Source organism: Chelonia mydas, chromosome 8, assembly GCF_015237465.2.
Source record: "Chelonia mydas isolate rCheMyd1 chromosome 8, rCheMyd1.pri.v2, whole genome shotgun sequence".
Lineage (NCBI taxonomy): Eukaryota > Metazoa > Chordata > Testudines > Cheloniidae > Chelonia > Chelonia mydas.
Genome location: NC_057854.1, coordinates 73026774 through 73043771, shown reverse-complemented (window position 1 = coordinate 73043771; position 16998 = coordinate 73026774). Strand labels below are relative to the sequence as shown.

Sequence of the window (16998 nt, the reverse complement as noted above, 5' to 3'; positions counted from 1 at the left end):
CCCCTAAAGCGAGACCCCCAAGAGTGACCCCCCTCGTAAAAAGCCCCGCCCGCGAGACTCTCCCCAGGGGGGCGTTCCCTCCCCAGCGAGGGCCCCCGAGGAAGCCCCCCTTTCCACCGCCAGACCCCCACCCGGCAGAGGGAGACCCCGCGTCCCCAGGAAGGAGCCCTCGATCCCCGTCTGAGACCCCCTCCCCACAGTGAGACCCAGAGGGCTGCGCTAGGGCTCCTCTACGGGGCCTATTACGGGAGGAGGTAGCGCAGCCCCGACCTTGTCCCTGGGCCTCCCTGGGGAGCGGCGGCCTCTCCCCTCCCCCGTAGCCGAGCCCGCCCCTCTCCCAGCCTCCTCCGCGGCTCCCCCTCCCCTTGTCCCCAGCCCGTGGAGCCGCCGCAGCCTGACTCGCCGCAGCTACCTCTCGTCCTGCCCCGGTCGCCCAGGAGACCCCGGCCCTGTGCAGCCACCCCGGACCCGGTTCTCGTCAGCCTGCGCTGCCCGCGGAGCCGCCATGAGCTGGGGCGCGGAGCTGTGGGTGAGTCGCTGCTGGCGCCTCATTGTGTCTGGGATTCACCCGCTCCTAGTCTGCCGAGGGACTCCCGGGGGAGCGGGGCCGGGGGCTGGCGGGCTTTTGTTAGGCTGCCGAGAGGAGGGACAGGCCCGTGGCCCTCCCGCCCCCTGGCAACCGGGCCGAGGCGCTTGGGGGTGGGCAGCGGGGAGCACTGGGGAGGGGGCGGGTGGGCCGAGAGGGCAGTGGGGAGCCATGGGGTTGGGCAGTGGGGAGGGGAATGGAGGAAGAGGGCTTGGCTGGGCACTGAGGAAGACTGGGGAGGAGGATTGGGATGGGAAGGGGAGGTTGGGGATGGGCAGTGAGGAGGACTGGGGAGGGGGATTGGGATGGGAAGGGGAGGTTGGGGATGGACAGTGAGGGGGATGGGGATGGGAAGGGGAGGTTGGGGATGGGCAGTGAGGAGGACTGGGGATGGGGATGGGCAGTGAGGGGGATGGGGATGGGCAGTGAGGGGGATGGGGATGGGAAGGGGAGGTTGGGGATGGGCAGTGAGGGGGATGGGGATGGGAAGGGGAGGTTGGGGATGGGCAGTGAGGGGGATGGGGATGGGAAGGGGAGGTTGGGGATGGGCAGTGAGGGGGATGGGGATGGGAAGGGGAGGTTGGGGATGGGCAGTGAGGGGGATGGGAAGGGGGATGGGGATGGGAAGGGGAGGTTGGGGATGGGCAGTGAGGGGGATGGGAAGGGGGATGGGGATGGGAAGGGGAGGTTGGGGATGGGCAGTGAGGGGGATTGGAGATAGCATGACGGTTGGGGGCTGGATATTGGGCTGGGAATAGGATAGGTGCTGGGCAGTGGATAGGTGCTTGGTGGCGATTTATGGGACTCTAGGAGAGTGCTGCATCCGAATTTCTAGTGCCCATCACTACAGTGGCTAAGCAATGGTAATGAGCGGCAGCTGGGGGAAAGTGTCATTGGGGATGGCTGTAAGTGCCTTTAGAGTAGTCTTTTGTGAACCACAACAGTATATCAACAAACAAATTTTTTTGGTGAGCGAGGATGGGGTGAAAAGGACTTTCCAGTTTGTTCAGTCCCTTTTAGTGTGAGTCAGTTGTGCCTGGTATCCTGTGTCAGGGGATTCAGAGAATGCTGAGCTGCTGGGGATGGGCTAGCAGTAGATAGCAGGAGGTGCTGTGGTGAAGAAGAGAGATTAGTGAGTAATGTAAGTAAAGTCTGATCCTGCGTGTATTTAGGCACCTGAGCAGTCCCATAGAATTTGGAGACAACTCACATCCGTAAAGCTACTCTCCTGTATTTGCGGGTTCAGAACCTTAGTTACTTAAACGGGGGATTGAAGAGAGAGGGACTATTTCTATACATGCCTATTGATGGCACATAATTGTCAGAACAGTTCACTGTTTTTGAAAAAAGAAGAGTCCCACAAGCAAATAATTTTGAGGTGTGTCATCTCACTATGTACAATTCTATAATGCATCTGACGAAGTGGGTATTCACCCACGAAATCTTATGCTCCAATACATCTGTTCGTCTATAAGGTGCCACAGGACTCTTTGCCAATTCTATAATAATGGCCTAAAGTTTTACAGCATAATACAGAGTATAGGGCTGTTACTTTCCTATACTACTTTTTGTACAAAGAATGCATGGCTGCAAACCAGACAGTAGCATCTCTTATGTGTCCACACTACATCTTTGTTTTAAAAATTTCCACCATTACTACAAGTAGTTTAATTCTGCTAATGGTAGTTGTAGAGGAACTGCTAGTGTGGACAGGGCTCCAGGTAACCACCAGTGTTTTTAAGTACCATGATGTCTAAACCAGTTCAGGGTGAATCAACATGATATGGTACATTTTCTACACTAGTGTGCCCACCATTGGTACCACAAATGGCACAGTGGTGGTTGCAATGGTGGGAAATTTTAGGGAAAAAATCCTACTGCCCAGAAGGGCTCAGTTCTCCAATTTTAAATGCCTTCTGCCATATGTAGAGCTAGGTATTATGATGATGATTACTATATACTAGGGCTGTCAAGCGATTAAAAAAATTAATTGTGCAATTAATCGCATTGTTAATAATAGAATACCATTTATTTAAATATTTTTGGATGTTTTCAAATATATTTATTTCAATTACAACACAGAATACAAAGTGTACAGTACTCACTTTATATTTGTTTTTGATTACAAATATTTGTTCTGTAAAAAACAAAAGAAATAGTATTTTTCAATTCACCTCGTACAAGTACTGCAATGCAATCTCTTTATCATGAAAGTTGAACTTACAAATGTAGAATTATGTAAAAAAAACAAACACACCTGCATTCAAAAATAAAACAGTGTAAAACTTTTGAGCCTACAAGTCCACTCAGTCCTACTTTTTGTTCAGTCAGTCACTTAGACAAACAAGTTTTACATTTATGGGAGATAATGCTGCCCATTTCTTGTTTACAATGTTACCTGAAAGTGAGAACAGGCATTTGCATGGCACTGTTGTAGCTGGCTTCGCAAGATAATTACATGCCAGATGTGCTAAAGAGTCATCTGTCCCTTCATCTTCAACAACCATTCCAGAGGACATGCGTCCATGCTGATAACGGGTCCTGCTTGATAACAATTCAAAGCAGTGCAGACTGATCTGTTTGTTTAAGAAGAGAGTGTGGAATGAAGAGACAATTTTTCTGATAAAAACACTTTACTGGAAAAATAAATGTTAGAGCTTTATAGTTTGAAGAAGTTTAGTCAGTATTGCTTCATTTTATCCCCCAGTGTGATAGTTGGTCTGTTATGCTAAATGGAATACAAGGGATTTGTTGGGATGTTTATGTGATAGTGTAACATGTGAATTGTATTCCAGATAAGACACATGTTTGAGAGGTATCAGTACTTAGATTGAAAACTGTTTGGCGCATGGATTATCTTTCTGTTCTGTACTTGTGCAGCACCTAACTCAATGGGACACCCTGGTCCAAGACTAGGGCTCTTAAGCGCAATGATAATAAAATAATAAATAATAATAATATTGGTTCATTGCCTACTAACAGTAGGCTAACAGTGCTGCTACACTGCCTTCACAAACTAAAGCAAAAAATATAAGTGAAAGTTCTTGTAATTTTATTAACAATAGCAATTTATATATAGAATTTGTATTAACAGCACAAATAACTAAATTGAATTCACACCTGTGCAAAAAATAAAATGAAAAGTTTGTGTGTCGGATAATATATGCACGTCTTGGGTGGGCTGAAATATGCTGCTGGACTTTGTACCTCAGCACACCCAAAATGTGTGTATTGGCTGAACAGAATGCTCCCTGTTGTGTGTTAGTGCTTACATATATGTGTATATTTTTCTTACTTGACAACATTCCTTTAAAATGTGAACTAAAAATAGTTAAAAGGTTTGTTAGTTTAAGCTGACATATCTGTAGAACTACTTTCTTCTACAGTTTTTCTTCACACTGCATAAAAAATTGCTCCATCCCCTTTATTTCCCCGCTCACATATTTTGTTACAACTTTCTGATCCATTTTTAAAAGTGTTGTTCCCTTAATAGCCTTATTCTCACTAGTGTATTTGTTTCTACGGTCACCCCTGCAGCATATTCTAAATTCACCTGTCTTAACAGAGTTTAAAATATTATTTATCATTCTGTCTTGGTGAGCATGCACTGTCTGATGGTTAGACCAGATTACAGGGAGTAGGGAGGTCTTGGGTTCTGTTCCCAACTTATCCAGTTGTCACTATTTATGTCTTTGTGTGAATTACTCTGTCCTTCAGTTTCCCTATCTGTAAAATGTGACTAATATCTACTTCACATAGGATAATTAATATTTGTAAATCTTAGATCCTCTAATGAAAGATAACATGTAGTGACAAAGTATTGCTTCTATATTTTATTATAGGATGAAAAATGCTGCTATTTTATTTAAGCAGATATATTTTTCAGGGATTTAACTAAATTTTAAATTTGTGTACTGTGTATCTAGTGACCTCATGCTCAGTTCAGTAGCTGTGAGACAGTTACACATTTAGGCTTCATATCTGGACAGACTTAAGCACATGCTTAACTTTACACACTGATTTCATAGTTAAGCATGTAAAGTTAAGTCTTTCCAGATCTGGAGCCTTAATTGTTAAAAACAGCATTGTTAGGTATAATTTTACTTTCATCCTCTTGCATAACTTGCATTAAGTTTCATGCCTGCTGTGTTCATTATCCAAGAAGAAAATAGAGAGGTGATAGTTCATTATTAGCTGTTTTTGCTGAAATGTTTGGAAATGGTAGAACCTGATTTGTTAAATGAATCTATTCATAATGAGTCAAAACTACTGAAAATATTTAGACCTTATTTTATACTGAAATGTTTCAGTATGCTTTTGTGCATATGGAGTTCTCCTCCTCTGTGACATACAAAAGCATACAAGTTACCTATTTTATTTTGTATCTTAATTTTCTTCTTGGAGTTTTTTCAGTTAAGCTAAATATGAAATATCTTTCTACATACTCACTCCAGTTCCAATCACACAGTGAGCTCCAGAGACACGGGAGTTTCTAATACAGTCCATGGGCATAGCGATCTGCCCACATGGAACGCAGTGCATGATCAGGGCTTTTGTTTTTGTTGCAAATTCATTAACAAAAAAAAGTCTAACACTGGCCCTTTTTTATTACGTGTGAAAAATAACAGAAGAAAAATATTAATTAGACCCTTACTAATCTATACTAAATCTAGGCATTTTCCCCTTCTTTGCAAATATTTAAGAACGCAAGCTGGAATAAGGTCCTTTATGTTACTAAGACTTCATCATTTTTGCAGAATGTGTTATAGAATATTTACTGGTGTACTGCTGTGAGTGCCTTGGGAAGGAATTCATGCCTTCTTCCATATTAGGAAAGTGCCCAGAACATTGTGAAATAAACTTTTAAGTATTTTCATAATTTAAAAATAAACTACAGTTGACCAAATACATGAACAAAGCATATTGTTATGCACTGCCTTATCTTGTTTTTTTTTTTTTTTTTTTTTTTTTTAACTGTTGACCTGATTTTGAGTCTGATCCAAAGTCCATTGAAGTCAATAGGCATCTTCTCATTGACTTCAGTGGGCTTTGGCTGAGGTCCTGTGAGTAGTGCTGATTAGCTGCAACTCCCATTAATCAGCAAGAATTTGAGGTGCTCTTTAACTCTCAGTATCTGGTCCTTACTTGCTAATTTTCAAAATTCATTAATTAGCAAGGGTCTTTCAGTTACTGTGAATTAGTATAGGTTTACTTTATCTGACTTTTATGAGCCTAAATTTTTCTTCATGCAAGCGTTCCCAGTAAAGAAAGTGTTTGTTTATCAATTAATATTAAGTGGGTTCAGAACTATAACCTTTCTGACAGATGTAAACAGGCAACTAAGAATTTGTCATACCGATTCACACTAATGACAGCTCTGTCTAGTCCAGCATGTGGTCTCTGATGGAGACCAGTACCAGATGCTTAAAAGGAGATGCAAGAATCCCCATAGTGAACAGGCATAGAGTAATCTGCACACTTAAGAAGTTTCTTCCTAACCTCATTGATTAATGGTTAGCTAATGCTCTGAAGAATGAGGGTTTGTATTTCTTACAGTTTATATACTATGCAATATAACTGAATAGTCTCACTTTCCATATGTCAGATTCATAAAAGAATTAATCTGAGCTCTTCGTCTCAGTCATATCATGCAGCATGATTTCCACAGACTAATTGTTCTGTTTAGAATATCTCTGTGTGCATATAGCTAGTCCCTCATAATTGTCAGAATTGCCCGCCCTGTTGATTATTTTAAAACAATAATTTAGAAATCTTTGAAAGGTGTTCTGTAAACTAAAACAAATCCTCTGGCCTGAGGAAATGTTCCTTTAGTTTTAAATCTTGATTGTGCTGTGAATTGATTTGTAGTATGTTCACACATACAGTGTGAAAAACACTATTTTATCTAATTTCAGATTTCCTATAGATATTTTTCAGTATGTTATCCGATGCCTCCATTTGCATCCTCTCTCTGTTCAAGGAGCGCTAAATAGTAGCCCCTTAGTGATGCTCTGAGTTGGACATACAGGTTGCTTTGAGCTGTGCAGTGGAATGTGATGAGGATGGTCTTGTGGCTAAAGTATAGTCTGGAAGAATTGTTAGTCCAGAGATCTGAGTTCTTTTTCTGCATCTGTCATAGACTCCCTTTGTGATCTTGGGTAAGATGTTTAATATCTCAGTGCTTTAATGAGTGTGATCTTGGGTATAATGTTAATCTCTCAGTGTGGATTGATCTGTCTACACCGGCGCCCTTCATCATTAAAACATTTGTCGTTTAGGGGTGTGTTTTTCACGTCCCTGAACGACAAAAGTTTTAATGACGAAAGTACCAGTGTAGACATAGCCATACCCTCTGCTGGCCCAGTGATGAAAACATCAGAAGAAAATTTCATTCTGAAGATCCCACAGGTCCAATTATTACTCCAACAGCATTTTGTTTTAGTTAGAAATAATATTTGTTTGTATCTTTCCAGCAATTGTCTCGTTCACAAGCATCTGACCCTTTCTGCTACTGTTTCCAGAAAGAATGAGTCATTGGCCCCAAGATTTTTTTCATCAGTTTATGTTCTGAGTTGGCAAAAATACTGCCAGAGATGTTTAACTAAGGGATTTTCTGCTATCAGTTGACTAAATGTGTGCATATTTTTCTGTATCCCTTTCAGAATCTTGTTAGATTCCTCTCCCCACCCCAGTTTGAAACACTGGTAGTCACTTGATGTCTGTTAGAATTACATCTGTTCCTGATTTTATTTATGAAGCCTCGTGAATTCATTTGTATATGGATTTGGAAATCTGGCTGATTTTCAAGGAAGTCCATGCAGCCATACATAGGATGTTACAAATCCTGGAGTGCCATGGAATGCTTAACATGGGAAAAAATGTCTCTACCTTCCTTGCCAGAGTCCTTATTCACAATTCTGAGAGCTGGCTATCTCAAGGGAGTCTAAATGCTACTACTTCCAGTTTGATTTTTTGAGTGAGAATAGCAGGAGGTTGTCTGAGATTACAAGGCCTCCTATCTCAGTGATGCAGAGGATTTCTTCAAAGAGCAGTCCTGTCAAAATGATGCCTGGGACATGATTCTTTGAAAGTGAAAATTACACTATCACGGATGTGGGAGGGAAAAAGTAAGGATATGGGCAAATCTATTACCAAGCTTTTAATTGCTATGTTTGGAGATTATCAGCAGCCCACAATACAGTTATTCTCTGGGGAGGGATAAACAATCTAACAAATGTTGGAAAAACAAAAAATGTTATTAACTGTGGAGACTAAAGATACAGATACACTCAATTAAGGTAGCAACTTAGAAAAAAGGGCCTGCCCTAAAGAGTCATTTGTGTGTTTAATCCTGATACTAGGTTAGGACATATTGTGTAGTAGTTGAATGCCTTCTCTGTGACGTTAGCAGAACAGCTTCTTAGCCTATTCAGTGAAGCCATTCATTGATTATCCCAGTAATTCTATACTGAAGGGAAGTTCATATATGAACACTTCTAACTTTTTCAGAATATTTTGTTCATAATGCATGCACACAGATTGTTTATGATGATGTACAATTTTTGTTCATAGGAAAAATTGTGAGAGGGCCAAACATGTTCAGTTTTTTCCGTGTGTTAGGAAACAAATTGTTCAGTGAAGGCTGAAATTCCAATCAGTTTGCCTCAGTTGCCTCTAGTGAGATTACATATCCCAGTCCCAGTGCTGTCTTGGCAGAAAGTTTATGGATTAATCTTCTGATATACGTTAGTGCTTCCAGCTGTATGCGGAGAGGAAAGAGAGGAGAAAATAACATCTTACAATAATGAAAACAGAAGGTTTTCATTAAAATGCTGACCCTCAACACTGACTCTTATTGCAGTTAATTCCCATAAATGTAAACTGTTGGCTGTTCTTTGTACTTACAGTTTTATTCCAAGATGAGAATAACAACAAGATCATAATTCCTTTTAGGTGACGCACCAGATTGCGAATACATTAATGGCTTATATTCAGGTGTTCTTGTTTGCCTATATATGTCCTAGATAGAGCAGTAGAATGTTGAAACAATTAAATGAGAGATTTTGGATACCTTTCTTTTTCTTCTCTTCTGTTGCTCCTGTTGTCGTGCTCACTTTGCTTCTGCCCTGTGACTTGGGTCACGTGAGTGTATCCAGACTGGTCATAGCTGCTCCTTGTCATTGTGTACTGGAAACCCATCTTCTGTAGGCAGTTACTTGTTCGGTCTGTGGTTTACAATCCACAATTGAGATTTTTTTTTTTCTTTACTTCCTCTGGGGGAGAAGTATTGTCTTGTTGTTAGGGTACTGGGCTGGGAGTAAGGAAACTTGAATCTTGTTTCTGGCTTGCTGTGGACTTCCTGTTTGCCTTAGGCAAGTAAATTAACTTCTTTGCCTGCATAACTCCATCTGTAAAATGGGAGAAATATTTCCCTTCCTCAGATAACTGTTTGAGGCTTAATTCGTTAATGTTTGTAAAGTGCTTTGAGACCCTCTAATGGAGGGTACTATACAAGTACAAAGTGTTGTTATTTTTTAGTTATTACTACAGGTCAGAGCTTTTGTTTCATATGGGATTGAACATTTTTTAAAACAGTGGAAACTAAATTTAAGGGCAACAAATTCTATTTTTTTCCTAAATCTCAGTGATCAGAGTTATTGCTTAATTGAAATAATATGAAAGCTATTTTAAATGATGTCTTTCGTTATTGTAAAATGTTATCTTCTCCCAACTTTTGCTTACTTGGATCCTTTTTTTTTATCATTTATACAAATAAGTCAAGCAGTATGCTGTAAATGTTAACTAACTAGTTACTCCATAGACTACCGTTTTAAAAGATGTTTATTTACAGTATTCATCAAACAATAGTGTATACCAAATTTAATTCATTAAAGTGAAAAGTTGGTTTATCATTTGGTATGTATTGTTTGTTCATTTAACACTTGTACTTACCAAGTATTTGTTTAAGAGGGAGGAATAGTGCAAATTCACTTGACAGGCTGGCACTCAACTGATTTTTTTTGTAATTCCATATTTACTGTAAATGACTATGCCTTTCAAGCATTTTATGACAAATTACTATGTGTTTTTTGTGATAGTGTGGAGTGTTAGCTATATGTACTGAGAAACCTTTAAGTGTGGCAACATGGATTCACCATAGGAAAGGAATAGGGCAATTCATGAGGCAATTTTAAGAGCCCCATGAAATTTTTTATTTTTAATAGTTTTTTTTTATTTTATTTTTCAGGAATTTTGTGTTGTTTCATTTAATCTGCATGGGAGGGGTCGGGTCAGGAACCTCCTGGGGGTGGGAGGTTGCAGAACAAGCCTGCCCTGCACTCACTCTACAGTGGCACCTCCTTTTCCTTGGGGCTCGGCTTGACTCCCTGCTCTGGGTGTTGCAACCAGGTGAAAAGGGTTGGAGCGCTGCTTAGGTTTGTCTTGGTCACCCCTCTGTCATGGTGGCAAACCTGAGAGAATGAAGCTGCGAGCTGATGGAAAAACAAGTGTGTGAAAAGATCTCGAACTACTCTGTAAGTCCTTAGGAAAGGAGCATTTGAGTTTTAGGTGGTACAGCTCCTTCCTGATGATGGGGGTGTTCAAATCTACTGCATGGACATGAAAGCATCACTTCCCAACTGTGGTTTATTGAGCAATAGCTGGTAGCTTGTGTAGAGTTGATTTTTCAGATGATGCCTCCTTTCTTTGTTTCTAGCTACTAGACTGTTAGAGCCCTGTGTGGATACAAAAATTTGGATCCGCATCCCCCAATCTGCTAGCCATCTTTTACCTGCATCTGCACCTGCAGCAGCAAGCCCTCTCACAAAGGCTAGTGATGGGGTGGGGGAAGAGAGTGGGGAGCGGGGTCTTGTGGGGAAGAGGCAGCGCGAAGGTGGAGACTGGGGGTAAGAGGCAGCGCAGGGGCAGGGTCTCAAAGAGAAGGGGTGTCGCAGAGGGGAGGGGCTGGGGCATCACAGCCTGTGCTGCTCCCGGAGGCTCCTGAGCGATGGCACGCAGCAGCAGTGCGTGTTTCATCACAGTGGGGTGGAGGAGTGGGGTGCCGGGGCCCTGCCCACTCCAATCCCCCTGGCCAGGGCCGGGCCCTGCTGCCCAGGAGCTGGTGGACCAAGCCCGGGACTGAGATCGCTGCCAGAGCTGCTGGGCCAGGCCATGGTGGGGACGCTGGCACTGCCCAAGGGGCCTGATGTGCTGGACCAGAAGCGGCGTAGCTAGTGGGTGCTGGACAGCCCCAGCCACTGGGTGCTGCCTGCCGGCCCCAAGCACGCTGCGCCCCCTGGGCTGCCCGAGCTGGACGCCATGGGCCAGGCTCCACCAGTGAGTAGAGCCCTGCGCAGTTGTATCTGCATCTGATCCACTATTCGCAAAAATGGTTTGTGGATATGAAGCGGATATCTGCAGATTTGCAGGGCTCTACAGATTGTATTGAAAGAAGCTTAAAAAAAAATTACTTTCCTAATAACTCTTCCATGTAAGCGGTTGTAACAGGCACAGTGATGGTATGTAATTTTGAATAGGAGGAGAGGTCTGTGTGTTTGTGTATGAACGGGAGGTGATCCCTGAGACCATCTCTGTGCTATGATGTGGTCTTTACTATGAAATGGTTTGAATATCTGTGCAGCAGACATAAGACTAGGAGCTGAGAGACTCTGTTCATGATAATATTAAGTTATAGCTTATTTTTTATGTAAGAATCAGTAAGTGCTTATTTATTAACATGGTTTTCCTGTGTATAAAAAGTATTCCTTCTGTAATATGTAGATGTAATTTCATCCATTTGCAACTGTTGTTTTTTTTTTTTTTAAATTAGTCCATAGGTTTCTTTCTGTTTGTAATCACATAAAACTATCTTTAATAATCCTAATGTGATTATTTATTGGACAGCTACAAGGAATCAATAATAGGGGAAGGTTTGACTTTGATCCATGTTCAGTAACCTGCTGCTGTTACTACATCTGAGTAATTTTTGAACAAAAAGCAGTAACCTATTGTGCCTGTCACACTTCTAGCACTATATAAATAATGATAAAGTAGATGTTTGGAAAGTGCAAACACATTTGGCCACAAGAAGAGCACAAATAAAATTGTTCCATGACCAAGGGCAGTGGTTCTCAAACTTTTGTACTGGTGACCCCTTTCACATAGCAAGCCTCTGAGTGCGACCCTCCTACCTTATAAATTAAAAACATTTTAAATATATATTTAACACAATTATAAATACTGGATGCAACGTGGGGTTTCAGGTGGAGGCTGACAGCTTGCGACCCCACCACATAATAACCTCGTGACCCCTAATTTGAGAACCCCTGACCTTGGAGATGTGGATGCGTTTTTAGTTTCATCATTTCCTCCTGGTCATCTCTACTGGGCTGATATCATAGTGTAGCAAAAGCTCAGTCCATTGGAGAAAGGACCATTCTTACGTTGCTTTCTAGTGAGCTCACTGTTTCAAAAATACTACTGAGAGGCTCCAAAAGGATTGTTAACTTGGTGCAGCATCTTGAGGGAGAGGTCAAGAGGAATAAGGCATGGCTTTCTAGGGCCATCACATCACATTTGGAAAAATCATATATTTCTAACAATCTCCGCTCTACAGTATTGTATTTCAGCAATTTGGGTCCTGAAATACCTCTTAATTTTCTTAAACTAGGATTCAGTGAAAGCAGGTTTTTTTTTTTTTTTTTTGTTTACAAAATGTCTGTGTCCATTAATAATCTTTTATTTTTAGATCTTTGAAAACAACTTCTTGTTAACATTTTGACCAATCTTAAAAAAAAAAAAAAAAAAAAAAGTAGAGAAGGGGGAAAAAAACCAACCCTGCACCAACCAATAAAATAGTAGTAACTTGACAAAAAAGGACAGATATTTTTAAAAGGTGTGCATGTCAATTCTTTTAGTAAACAGTAATAATTACATCCTACATATTTTTGATTGCAGATTTTTGTTATGTAAGGGTCATGTACAGAGAAACATATGCTGCTTACTTTAACACCAAAATGTTGACGAACAGATTTAAGATTGGAAGCAAAAAGTTACTGTGCTGCCATATTATGACTCTCTCTTTGTTTCAGCATTAAAAAAACATAAAACAAACAAAAAAAGCTAATTAGAATGATAGGAGACGGCACCAACCAAAATACCCAGACGACAGATAGAGCTTGATCCTGTGAGGTTCAGAGTTTAACTCCTACTAAAGTTAAGAGGACTTGTGGATGCTTAGCAGCTTACATGTTTGTAGTACATTTCTAGATTGTAACAAGAGACATCAGTGGGATGTAGCTACTACTGTACATAGGAAAGAGACTGCACCAGTAAAGAAAAGCAACCCCACGAATAGATGCAGCCTGCTTGAAAAAGAAACAGCAAAACACAGAAAGGGAAAGATATTAGAAAATTTTGGGACTTTAACTCCTTACTCATATTATGTCATGATAACAGTATCATCTCTAAGACAATACCTATTCTAAGAATCCTTGTGCAAACACTTTGTTATATAATGCATAGGTATACAGCATTAACATGCAGATATGATTCACGTATCATGATTGGCTCCTACCTGAAACCACTTATCAGAAGCAATTTTTGTCTTGTACAGCACCTTATTACTTTAATAAGTAATTGCTGCCAATCCAAGCATAGGACAGAGTCCTTCACAAATTTTCCTCTGTCCCCTAGTCATATAACTGAATTAGACTGTCCGTGGTTGGTAGCTTAGGAATGCCTAGATAGCTAAACAAGAAGCTTGAATTTGGTATACTAAAAGACTGGAAACTAGCAAAGGTAGTGGATGATAATATAGTAGGAAACTATCATCAGGAGTGGATGATAATATAGTAGGAATGTTGAAAAAGGAAGATTAAAGCTAAACACTACTATTTTAAAAAAGAATGATAGAAATATAGTGGCTGTAAGGGGGTGTGATGCATAGTATCTGGATTTTAGTAAAATGTTATGACTCTCAAAATCTTACCCTCAGCATGAATTCAGATTAGCACCAAACATGGCCTGAGAACTGGCTGGAAGACCATAAACAAAGAGTGATAAAACACCAGGGCTGAGTTATGAGAGGCATGTTTAGTGGGGTACTTCAGGGGTCTTGCTTAGGTCTGGTCTTTATTATGGCTTTGATCTTGCAAATGCTTATGCTTTTTCTTTACTAACATGAGTAGCTCCACTGAAGTCAAAAGAACTATTTACTTGCTTAATGTTAAGTATTTGCATAAGACCTTTTAAGATCAGATCCTTTAGAAGAGTGAATAAAACAGCATGTTAATGAAATGTGCAGATGCTGTGTGGGTATAATAACAATGATGCACACTTGTAGATAATCTTGGCTATTTTAATATTATAAAACACATTTTCATGGGATGTGTTTCTGTGGTAAGATGCACAACTGTATCCTGAGCTTTAAATTGGCATATTGGCTGCCACTCCCTGTAGATCAGTGGTTGGCAACCTGCGGTCCGTCAGGGTAATCTGCTGACGGGCCGCCAGACCGTTTGTTTACATTTGCACGGCCTTCTGCAGCTCCCAGTGTCCATGGTTCACCATTCCTGGCCAATGGGAGCTGTGGGAAGTGGTGTAGGCCTGGCTGCCGCTTCCCACAGCTCTCATTGGCTGGGAACAGCGAACTGCGGCCACTGGGAGTTGTGGGCGGCCATGGAAATGTAAACAAACGGTCTGGCAGCCCATCAGTGGATCACCACTGCTGTAGGTCATAGTTACTGTACTGATTCACACTAATCTTCAGGAATTACTGGTAATTTGTGATTTTAAGTAATTGTTTTGTATTAAAGTCTGAGAGAGATTTCTGAACTTGGATGCTGGATACCGTGCTAGTCCAGAACATTAATACAAGTCACTGCTTGTGTTTATGAATGTTGAAAAACTGATAAGTTCAAATGATTTATATATGAATGTTATACTTCCTTGCCTCCATAAGGGTGTTGTGAGGATAAATACATTAAAGATTGCAAGGTGCTCTGACATTTCTGTGATGTGGACCTTAGATTGTCAGATTTCACCATTAATGATCAAATCCAGATTATAATTGCATTAAAGCAAAATATCATTTTATTTAAAAGTACAAAGAAGAAACACTAAAATAAGGGAAAATACTGTTGCTCTCCTTTGGAGTCTCTCTCCAGTTTGTCCACATTTTTCTTAAAATGCAGTTCCCATAACTGGTCACAGCACTCCAGTTGAGGCCTCACCAGTGCTGAGTAGAGTGGGGCAATTATCTCCTGTGTTTTACATACCACTCTCCTGTTAATACAGCCCAGAATGATATTAGCCTTTTTCACAACTGCATCATATTGTTCACTCTCATTCAATTTGTGATCCACTATAACCTACAAATCCTTTTCAGCAGTAGTACTGTGTAGCCAGTTATTCCCCATTTTGTAATTGTGGATTTGATTTTTCTGTCATAAGTGAATGTAGTTTGCATTTGTCTTTATGTAATTTCCTTTTGGTGATTTTTAGGCCAATTCATTAAAGTGGTTTTGAATTCTTATCCATTCCTCCAAAGTGCTAGCATCTCCTCCCAGCTTGGTGTCATCTACACATTTTTTAAGTATACTGTCCAATCCATTACCCATACAATTAATAAAGCTATTGATTAGTATGGAACCTGGGACAGGCCTCTCTGGGACCCCACTAGATACTTCCCCCTAGTCTGAAAGTGAACCGCTGATAAATATTCTTTGAGTACGGTCTTTCAACTTGTTTTCCACCCATTTTATAGTAATTTTATCTAGATCACATTTCCCTAGTTTGCTTATGAGAATGTATGTGAGACTGTGTCAGAAGCCTTACTAAAATCAAGATAGATCACGTGTACTGCTTCCCCCCGATAAATTAGGCCAGGAGCCCCAACAAAGAAGTAAATTCAGTTGATCTGGCATGATTTGTTTTCAACAAATCCATGTTAGCTGTTCCTTATAAGCCTATTATCCTCTAGGTGCTTACAAATGTACTGTTTACTAATTATATGTCCATCACATACCCAATGTAAAACTGTTTTTCCTTGTTCTCAGTTTTTGATTATTTTGTTCATTAGTGTATCCAGTTTTTCAGCTATAGAGCAGCAATAATATATATTCTAGTACCATCTCTTATGTGATTGATTGGCATTGATCTTGACTGGAAAATCCTAAGAGTACGTGCTCTGTGTATCATCTTCAAAGGTTAGGCCCTACAGAAAGGGGAAGGAGTCAATAAACATTAACAGCAAATGTCACTAACTTTATTATGCATCCGATGAAGTGAACTGTAGCTCATGAAAGCTTATGCTCAAATAAATTGGTTAGTCTCTAAGGTGCCACAAGTACTCCTTTTCTTTTTGCGAATACAGACTAACACGGCTGTTACTCTGAAAACTAACTTTATTGTTTTTATTTTTTTTAAGAGTGAGAGGCTCTTCACCTATCTACCTGACCCAAAACATGAACATAAGAACGGCCATACTGGGTCAGACCAAAGGTCCATCTAGCCCAGTATCCTGTCTTTCGACAGTGACCAATGCCGAGTGCCCCAGAGAGAATGAATGAAACAGATAATCATCAAGTGATCCATCCCCTGTTGCCCATTCCCAGCTTCTGGCAAATAGAGGCTAGGGACACCATCCCTGCCCATCCTGGCTAATAGCCATTAATAGACCTATCCTCCATAAATTTATCTAGTTCTTTTTTGAACCCTATTTATAGTCTTGGCCTTCACAACATCCCCTGGTGAAGAGTTCCACAGATTGACTGTGCGTTGTGTGAAGAAATACTTCCTTTTGTTTGTTTTAAATTTGCTGCCTAAATAGAAGCTCTTGTCTCTCCAAATCAGGATCCCAGGATATTGGATTGCCCCAAGTCTGACTGTAGGGCCATTTTACCTAACCGTTTTATCTGGAGTGCTATTTCCCCATCTTTATTAGTCTATACTGCAGTTATAAACCTGCGGCTGACCCATGCTAGCTGACTCAGGCTCATGGGGTTTAGGCTGAGGGGTACAGAGATTCAGGCTCAGGCTGGAAGCCAGGCTCTAGGACCCCGCAAGGTGGGAGGGTATTAAATTTGCTTTTAACCACATTGTTTCCCACTTAGTGACTCAGAATTTTGTCTGTCTCATGACACCAAGAAAGACCACATTGAATTTATTCATCTGAGTTCCTTCTCATTTTTGCCACTAGATTTTATTTTAGCTTCTTCATACATATAAAATATTCATTTGACCTCTCCTTGTCACATTCATTTGCACTTTGCTGGAAATTGTCAGCATTTCTCTGTTCTTGTGCCACCCTTTAGTTTTTAGAATTGTCCTCCCTCCCTCCCCTTATTTCCTCCCCTACCTTTTTTTGTTACCTCTTTTCTTACTCTTTGATCTCTCTTGAATTTTGTATGGTT

At 40.9% G+C, this 16998-nt stretch overlaps 1 protein-coding gene across 1 annotated transcript in view; it reads left to right on the top strand.

Moving 5' to 3' along the window:
- The first annotated feature begins 404 nt into the window (after positions 1–404).
- The window catches only part of FNBP1L (formin binding protein 1 like), a 99712-nt gene continuing 83118 nt past the window's right edge, over positions 405–16998 (top strand). Inside the window, 1 exon segment of the mRNA XM_037906732.2 lies at positions 405–529. Coding sequence (XP_037762660.1) covers positions 506–529 — 24 coding nt within the window. The 5' untranslated portion in view covers positions 405–505.